Here is an 8,778-nt window from a genome sequence, read left to right as displayed (position 1 = left end):
CCGGGACCTCTCTGCTCCCCATTCAACTGGCGCCTGTGTCTCGGGGACCCCTCCAGGGAAGCAGGGGCCCCTCTGCTCCCTATCGGAGCGGCGCCTGTGTCTCAGGGGCCCCTCCCGGTGGGCTCCTGGTGTGCTGAGGGCGCAGCACCGAGGCCAGCCATGGCCCAGGCCCCGCCACCCGCGGCCACCCCCAGTCCCATCCTGGTGCAGGGCGCGGGGCGGCGGGCAAGGAGCTTCAGGCGAGGCTTCGGGCTTTATTCTGCAGGCGCGGCGCGGGTGGGCGGGCCAGGGGGCAGCAGCAGGAGGCCGGGCCCGGGGCCGGCGCGCGCGTAGCTCCGCGCCAGGCGCTCCAGGCGCCGCTTGCGCACGGCCGCCTGCGCCGTGGCGTGCAGGGGCCGCAGCAGCGCGGGGGGCGCGGCGCCCGGGCCCCGCAGCAGGAAGTCGAAGCCCGCGCGGTCGTGCGGGTCGTAGAAGAGCGGGCCGCGCGCGGGGTCGGGCCCGGGCGGCCAGGCGAAGGGGAAGGGCAGCGTGAAGTCCTCGGTCAGCACGCGGATGGCGAAGTCGTCGTCCTTGCCCAGCGCGCGGTAGGCGCGCCCGATGCCGCGGAAATGCGCCTCCCACAGCTGCGCGTCGCCGCCGTAGATGTCAGGAAAGGCGGGCTCGGGGGGCGCGGCGGGGCCTGCGGGCCGGGGCGCACGGTGACCCCCGAGTCCCGCCAAGCGGCACCCGGGGGACGTGGGCACCCGCAGCTCCAGACGCCATCGCCAGCCCAGAAGATAGAGGGGCAGTGGCCCAGGCCCTCGCTGCCCCTCCCAGGGTGGGGGGCCCAGGTGGGAGAAGGGCCAGCGGCCCCCTGGGCAACAGGCCTTGCAGTGAGTCTCAGCTGGGTCCCCAGGAATCTTGTGGGCACATGGCGCTGGACCAGACCACCCCCAGAGCCCTAGCACCCCAGCCTCCTTGCACCCCGCCAGTGACCAGTGCGCTCTGGGGCAACCTGCCCGGCAGGGGCCTTGTCCAGGGCGGGCCACAGGCCAGCTGCAGGCAGACACAGACCCGCTGGATAGCTGCCCCAGGGAGGTCAGGGCCAGCCTGGAGAGGCACTGACGTGTCTGCTTGTGGCCACTCCCCAGGCCACGGCCAGCAAGTCCCTCCAGGCGACTCAGGGTGAGGAAACAGACGTGGCCACACCAGGGCTGTCCTCAGGCCCCTGAGTGAACTCTCCCACCGCCCCAGCCTGTGCTCAGGCGTCTCATGCCATCCCCGCCCCACACCCACAGGCCCCACCAGGACTCTGTTTGGTGCCAGGCTTGGGGTCAGGCCTGACACCCCTGGTGGACACCCCCAGGGGCAGAGTGCCAGCACCCGCCGGTCTCTCAGGCCCCATGTCCCTCTCTTAGGCTCGGGATGGCCCTGAGTGTCCATGGCATTTGTAGGGGTACTCTGTCCGTCCCTGGGGCGGCTCTCAGGCTCTGCCAGGGAGACCAGCGCACTCGGCACCATGGACAGCTCCGGGTGGCCCACCCTCCCCCCCCACCACCACCAGGCCTCCACACTGGACGCCTCCTCCCTGCAGCTTCCTTCCCAGGGGCCACAGGTCAACGCCAGGCCAAGGCCGCGGGGTCCTGCAGTGGCCAGACTCCAGGGAAGCTTGGGGACAGTGGAGGCATCAGCCTACTCAGGGTGGGAGGAGCAGAGGACAGCTCAGGTTCATGCACATCCAAAGGCCCCAGGAGGGCCACGGGAAGGGGGGGGGAGTTGAGGCCCAGGGGAGACCCCAGCAGCTGAGAAAAGGGGTGCCCTCAGCTGAGGGTGAGTGGGTGCCTCTGGGGTCCAGCCGGACAGGAGTGGGGACGTGGGTGGCATCCGTGAGCCCCAGGGCTGAGAGGGAGAGGAGGGGCCGCTTGATGGCCACACAGGGGCAAAGGCTGGAGAGCAGCCCTGCAGGTGGGGATGGCAAAGCTGGTCAGGGGCGAGGCTGGGGGAGCCATCAAGCGTGAAGGACTTGGAGTAGGCAGGACCCCGGGACATGGAGAAGTGAGGTGCAGAGATGAGAGAGGTGGCAACATATTTCTGGGTCAGGGAGGGGCAAAATGAGGGGCCTCGCGGGAGTAGGCAGGGGTGGAGGGGGCAGTGCCTGGGTGTGTCTGAAGGCAGCCAGGCAGGGTGAGGAGGGGCAGGGATAGGAGAGGTGCAGGGCTGCAGCTGGCAGGGCGTGCTTTGGAGGCCCCTGCCACCCTGTGGCCGAGTTAAGGACCCCGAGCAAGCATTTGCTTCATGTGGCTGCGTCTCTCTGGCTCTGCGGAACTCAGATGCAGGGGAGTGTAGGAGGGAGTTGGAGGGTTGCCCAGCTAGTACAGTACGGGGTGTGGGGGCAGGAGGGCAGGCAACCACGTCTGGCTTGGGGCTGCCGAGTCCCGGGCCCTGGCAGGCCATGGGGGCAGCTGGGGGCTGAGTGGGGAGGGGGCCCTTGTGCCCTGGGGCGCCCGCAGGGGGTGACAGCGAGGAAAGGCGGTTCCTGGCCTGGCGCTTTCTTTGGGCGTCTGGCTCAGGGTCCCAGGGAACAGTAATCAGCCCCCTGCCCCCTGTGCCCGGCAACCGCCGGTGCCAAGGGGAGGAGGAGCCCATCTCTCCCAGACTCGCACCCCGCCTACTACCAGTCCTTCCCTCAGTGCTCCCCACTGACCTGCAGGGCTGGGGTCCCTGGAGCTGGGGGAGGCCATGGCTGCCCTGGACGCGGGCCTGTTTCCCTGGCGACTAGGCCCAGAGGCAGAGAATTCCGCCCTCAAAGGGGCGTGGCCAAGAGGTGGGCGGGGCCGGGCCGGGCTGGGTGGGGGCAGGGCAGCTCTCTTGGCCCTGACCTGCCCTCCCAGCCACAGCGATGCGCCTCCGTATCCCAGGCGGGGCATCTCCACGGAAGTCGACCCGAGTACTGGTGGGGATAGAGATGCGGGTGGCGTGGCCCGGGCTGCCACCTCTGCAGGCAACAGCGGGTGCTGACCTGAGCCCGCACGCCCCAGGGTCAGGCTGCCGCTTGGCCAGCGCGTGGGGCCCAGGACAGAAGGAACCCCGGCAGCCAGCGTCCTGACCCCACCTCCCTCGAGAGGGACGCCCCCACGCTGGGGTGCTCACGCCCTGTGCACTGACCCCAAGGGGAGGGCCGGCTCCTAGTCAACGCTCAGAGGCAGCAGGGGTGCGGGAGAGGGAGGGGGCTGGACAAGCCGCTTCTCTGCCCTGGCCTCAGTTTCCCTGCCCAGGAGAGTGTGAGGCCGCCTCCCTGAGCGATGTGGGAACGGGGGTGTCCCTGGGCCCTGAAACCCGCCTGGGTTCAGGAAGCCCCAAACTGGCCGGTCCCTGGCCTGCAAGCAAGACCCAGGGAAGGGGGACACGGGCAAAGCCGCTGCCCATCACAGCAGGGCAGAGCTGCCCAAGGGCCCGGGGCCTGGGTGTGGGGCCCAGCAAGGGCTTGGAATTGGGGGAGCGACCAGCCGGACCTGCTCCTGCGGGCCATCGCCCCACCCCATAATCCCCTCCCGCGCACTGCCGAGTTATTTTTAAAATCTCATTTCCAGAAAGTGGAAGGCAAGGCGTCTTTCTGTGCCTCTCTCACCCGCTTTTCTGAGAGAGGATTAGAGGGGTGCAGAGGGCGGGCGGCCCCCAGCACGACTGCGGGTGTCCTTGGCAGCACCAAGTCCACAGCAATGCTGGGCCCTGGGGAACCCACTTCATCTGCGGGGGGGGCACAGCCCAGGCGGCGGAGGCAGGGCCCGCTGCACCCTCAGACCTCAGGAGGAAGCTTGGCGCCCCCTTCCCACCCCAGGACAGAGGACTACCCCCAGGGCAGGGGCACCAGGCTCCGTGGTTAGACCCCCAGGAGAGGCTCTTAGGAAGGCTCAGCCCCCCACACACACACACCCCTGAGCCTTGTTAGCAGCAAATCAGGGTGTGCTCCCTGGAGGCGACAGCTGAGGGCTCCATAAAGCAGGGACACCTCTGTGCCTTGGCAGGCGCCTTCAGGGAAGACTGTGGGGCCCAGGCGCAGGAAGGCTTGGAGGGGGGCGGGGGATGCGCAGTGTGTAGCCACCAATGGGAAGAGGGGGGTCACTGCTTGGGGACACTGCAGCAAGGGCAGGGAGGGAGATGGCAGGGCCAGGGTGACGGCTGGGCCCTGCGGGGCAACAGTTAGTGGTGTCTGGTAGGGCCATCCTGTGCCAGGGGCACTAGGCCCACGAGCAGCGCCAGATGGTGACGTACAGGCCTGATGGGCAGGGCAGGGGGAGGGGAGGCCCCTGCCACCCACATCGCCAGTGCTCTGGGACGCAGTGCCACCTGCTGGCGACTCCGGGAAAACTCTCAGAACTCGCAGGTGGGAGCCCCTAACAGTCTGGGACTTCTGGGTGGTGTTAGGGGGTCGGGTTTGGGGTGCTGAGGCCCAGCCCTGGCTGCATTGCTGGCCGCTGTGTGACCTCTGTGGTTCTGACCACCCTTGGGCTTCATCCTCTCCTGGGTTCCTGGGAAGTTGCCGGGGGGGGGGGGCGGCCACAGGGTGCCCTGCATCGTGGGTCATGCATGGGAGGGGGGGGCAGCAGGGCCAGGGCCCCTGTGGTGACCTTGTGTCCCAACGCCCCAGTGTGATGCTGCAGTCCCCGAGCTGCCTGCTGAGGTGCCTGTCCCACTCCCCTGAGAAGTGAGGAGCAGGAACCCTCTGGGCGGACACCAGCCTCTCCCGTGCACCCCGCTCTCTCTGCCCTGGGCCACTGGGGCCTGTGCAGGGAGCCCCCCGCCCTCTGGGGGTCGCACAGCCTGCAGGGGATCAGCCCTGAGAGTCCCCAGCCAGGTGCGGGCAGGGGGACCCCAAAGAGGCTGTCCTGGGCCGGAGTCCCTCAGCCTAGCCACTTTCCCCATCAGCCGATCCCGCCGCCACCAGCACTACAGCTGTGACTGGCCCACAGAACCAGGCAGAGCCTCCAACCACTGCTTCTTCATGGCACCCTCGTAGGCCCAGAGAGTGGGGCAGGGTGTCCCCCGTCACCACAGCCCTCTAGAGGGCCAGCCCTGGGAGGCCAGGAGGCACCCGCAGTCCAGGCCCCACACCCTGCTCAGGACACCAGGGGCCCTGGGCCCATTGTGACCTCAGGGTCAAGGGCAGCACTGGGCGGGGGAGGGGAGGCCAGGACAGGACTGCCACTGGACATGAGAACAGAGCTGGCAGCGGCGGCACCTTTGGACCTGCCCCCCATGCCCCACCTTGGGTGGGCAGCACCTGAGAGTGTCCAGAAGCCGCGCAGAGACAGAGAGGACGACTTTGGCCAAGCCCCAGAACTCCAGGTCAGCATGGTGGGAGCCGGGGGAGAACCCCGCCAGGGAAGCACCACCAACAATTCCTGGGACCCGCCCCCCGCCACTGCCTGTACCCGCAGGACGACGCCACACCTTGTGGGCTCTGCCAGCCGAGCGTCCTCTGGTGGAGAAACGCCGGGCTCGCCACTCTTGGCCTCCTGGCTGTGCTCTGTCCAGCAGAGGCTGGCAAGTACCCCACAGGTCCGCAAGCTCAGCCTGTGGGGGCCCGGAGGTAACCCGGCGCCTCAGATGTGCCAACACTTCTGCCCTGGGGCTGACCATGCCGCCGGCTGTTCATTCTGCCACTGCTCTTCATCCCTGTGAGCTCCTCTCCCGTGTGGCATCTCCCTCAGAGCGCTGGGCACCCTTGATCATCTCGAAAAGTGTCCTCCTGGCGTCTGAGCCCAGTTGCTCAGTGCCCAAGGTGTGGGAGCCACCAGTACCCCCGAAGTGTTGCTTGGGGGTGGGGGAGGGTCACATAGTAGCAGGAAGCGGAAGCCTGGCTCCACCCTGCGGCCGCTGCCTACCCCTGCCCACGCACAGCTTTCCCCTGGGGAGAGCCTGATGCATGTCGCAGCACTGTTCCGCACAGCGCCCTGAGCGTTTGCCTGTTACTTTATCTGAGGATGTGGAAGTTTGGGTCTTGACTTTCCCGTCTGAGGACCATCTGACCTGGGCTTTGTATGCCGCAGGAGGCTTCGGTCGGGAGTATTTTTTGCATGTTTTCCAATAACTTTGGTATTTCTGAAGGAGATGAGTTTCTTGTATTGTTTTTTTCACATTTATCAAAAAATCAATCAGCCAGGACTGGGGAGAAAGTACAGGATTAGGGTACGTGCTCTGCCCTGGCAGACCCCAGATGGCCCCTAGAGCCATGGCCCCCGCAAGTACCCCCAGGGCAGCCCTGGGATACAGCGGGTACAGCTCAAGTATCTGGGAGGGAACTGGGCCCTGACTCTGAGCCCTTGGCCCATTGATGGAGAAATTCCATGAGTTCTGAGCCATGCCTGGGAGTCCCCAGAGGTCAAGCCTCGGGGAACCCGTTTCATCTTCACCCCCGAGTCTCTGGGCTTAACGGCGTCTTGACTGGGCTGAGAGAGTTCATTCCCCTTAGTACTGTGAGTGGATACTGGCCTTGTCACACACACACACACACACACACACACACACACACACACACACACACACACACACACACACTTCGCTTCCATGTGGCTGATTGGCTTTCTTCTCTCCTCTCCCCAGACTGTCCTCACATGTCTGGCCAGAGCTATTTCCCAGACAAGCCCCGGTGCTGACGCGGGAGTGTTTCTCTCTAGCTGGGTCCTGCTAGAATGCTCTCAAGAGCCCTGCATAGTTTGGGCTTGGGGTGCTGCTCGCCTCGCTGGATGAGGGGCCAGTGTTCTGGGAATCTGCCCTGCTGGTATTATTTCTTCCTCAAGAACCTGGTTGAGTTCCAAGCCACATCACCTGGGTCTAAAGACTATGCCTGTGTGTGTGCATGTGTGTGTATGTGTGCACATATGTGTACCTGTGTGTGCATGTGTGTGCACGTGTATGTGCACATGTGTGTGCACCTGTGTGTAAAGGTTTTCATCTATAAAGGTAATATAAATATCATGGAAATGTGGCCATCCTGGTATTTAGCTCTTTTGTGCCAGCTTTTGTATTTTGAGGAATTTATCCATTTTTTTATCTTTTTTTTGGTATAACTCTGACACAGTACCCCTTTATTATCTAATGCCACAGACCCGTCCACACTGCCTCCTTCCGTCAGTGATATTACTGTATCTTCTTTATTTGTGCTGTACAAATTCTACTAGATGTTTACCAAATATGTTCATTTTTCTAAGAACCAACTCTGCTTTCATTTTTTGTTCTCTATTTCATTTGACTCCTCTACTTTTTATTATTTTCTCTCCCCAAGTTGAATTTTCCCTTCCTTTCCTAATTTTTATAGTGAAAGGTAGTCATTGACCTCAGACCTTTATTTTTCTTATCACAATTAATGTCGACGCTATGAATTTTCTTTGGGCACAGCTTTAGCTGCACTGCACGTGTTTTTCTATGTTGTGTTTTCATTTAATTCAGTTCAAGATACTCTTTACCTTCTCATTGGTTTTCTGTTTGGTCTGCAAATTATTTCATTACTTTGCTCGAGCAGGCACCAGTAACGTCTCCATCGTGAGACTTGTTACTGTTTTTGGCATATCGAATACACCACAGGTAGCTTGCCAGGCTCTGCCGTGCAAGCAAGATACTCTCAGTAGCTTGTCAGACTCTCCGAGAGGGACAGAGGAATCGAACCCAGGTCGGCCGTGTGCAAGGCAAATGCCCTACCCGCTGTGCTATCGCTCCAGCCTTTCAAATGTAATTTAGTTTCCGACTATGTGGGACTCCTTCGCCCACCTTTCTGTCATTGGTTTTTAATTTATCTCACAGTATTCAGAGTCTCTTTGGTTAAAAAAAAAAGAATCCTTTTAACTTACTGGTATTTTCCTAGCCCAAAATATGCTGTCTTGGCGCTACCCTAGCGTGCTTGAATAAAGCTCCCTCCGTTGTGAGGCAGAGCGTCACAGGACTGTCAGCGGACCACACTGCCTCCGAGGCTTCTGCAGGTTCTCTGCCCTTCCTGCCTGTCTGTCCTGGGTCACTGAGAGCAGGTGCACCTTCTCTCAGTTCTCGTCACTGATGTGGCTTTGAGGGCCCTCATTTTTCCCTGCCATACTTCAAACTTCCATGTGCAGGTTTCTGTGCATTCAGGATTGTTGGCACAATCATGTTACTCACATGGCACTACGGACTTACTCTCTTCCCCTGGTTATGTCATTTATTCCGAAATACATTTGATGAGGCTGGATAGTACAAAAGGTAGGGCATTTGCCTTGCATGCGGCTGACCCAGGTTCCATCCCCAGTATCCCATATGGTCCCCCAAGCCTGCCAGGGGTGACTCCTGGGCACAGAGCCAGGAGTCAGCCCTGGGCACCGCTGATTATGGCCCAAAACCTAATGAATTAAATATCTTTGTCTGATATTAATGTGGCCCCTTGGACTTTTATCGGATTGTGTCAGTATGGTAGATTACTCACCGGCCACCGGCCCCATTGTTTTGTCTCTACTATACTTTAACTCTGTTTGTGATGGGTGGCATTTACTTGGTCTGACACTTTCCATCATGGCAGCTTCTTCCGAGCACACCTGTGACCAGCGGCAGGACACCGTTTGGCCTGACATCTCTCCGACCCGCCCTCTCCATCTCATCTCATGGTCACTGGCAGTTCCTCTCCTCCGTCGTGCAGAGCTCTTGGTCGTTATGCTTCATGGCCATTATCAGTCTGTTGGTTTGGGATTTGTCTCTCTGTGGTGTCTGGTCTTTGGGGGGCCCAAGGGGGTTTTAGTTGGCAAACATTTCTCCTCTCAGATCCCTGCTCTACCCACT

At 61.8% G+C, this 8,778-nt stretch overlaps 1 protein-coding gene across 1 annotated transcript; it reads right to left on the bottom strand.

Annotated features, from left to right (window-relative positions):
• Nucleotides 1-254: 254 nt before the first annotated feature.
• On the bottom strand, nucleotides 255-2,742 carry C2H8orf90 (chromosome 2 C8orf90 homolog). Its single transcript, XM_055124492.1, has 2 exons — nucleotides 2,684-2,742; nucleotides 255-679 (listed from the first exon to the last, which is right to left on the bottom strand). Exons 1-2 carry the CDS (start codon nucleotides 2,718-2,720, stop codon nucleotides 255-257), a joined length of 462 nt encoding a protein of 153 aa, XP_054980467.1. The 5' UTR covers nucleotides 2,721-2,742.
• Nucleotides 2,743-8,778: the final 6,036 nt, after the last annotated feature.

Source organism: Sorex araneus, chromosome 2, assembly GCF_027595985.1.
Source record: "Sorex araneus isolate mSorAra2 chromosome 2, mSorAra2.pri, whole genome shotgun sequence".
Taxonomy (NCBI): Eukaryota; Metazoa; Chordata; class Mammalia; order Eulipotyphla; family Soricidae; genus Sorex; species Sorex araneus.
Note: the sequence above shows the minus strand (reverse complement) of the source record. Positions and strands in the feature narration are given on the sequence as shown.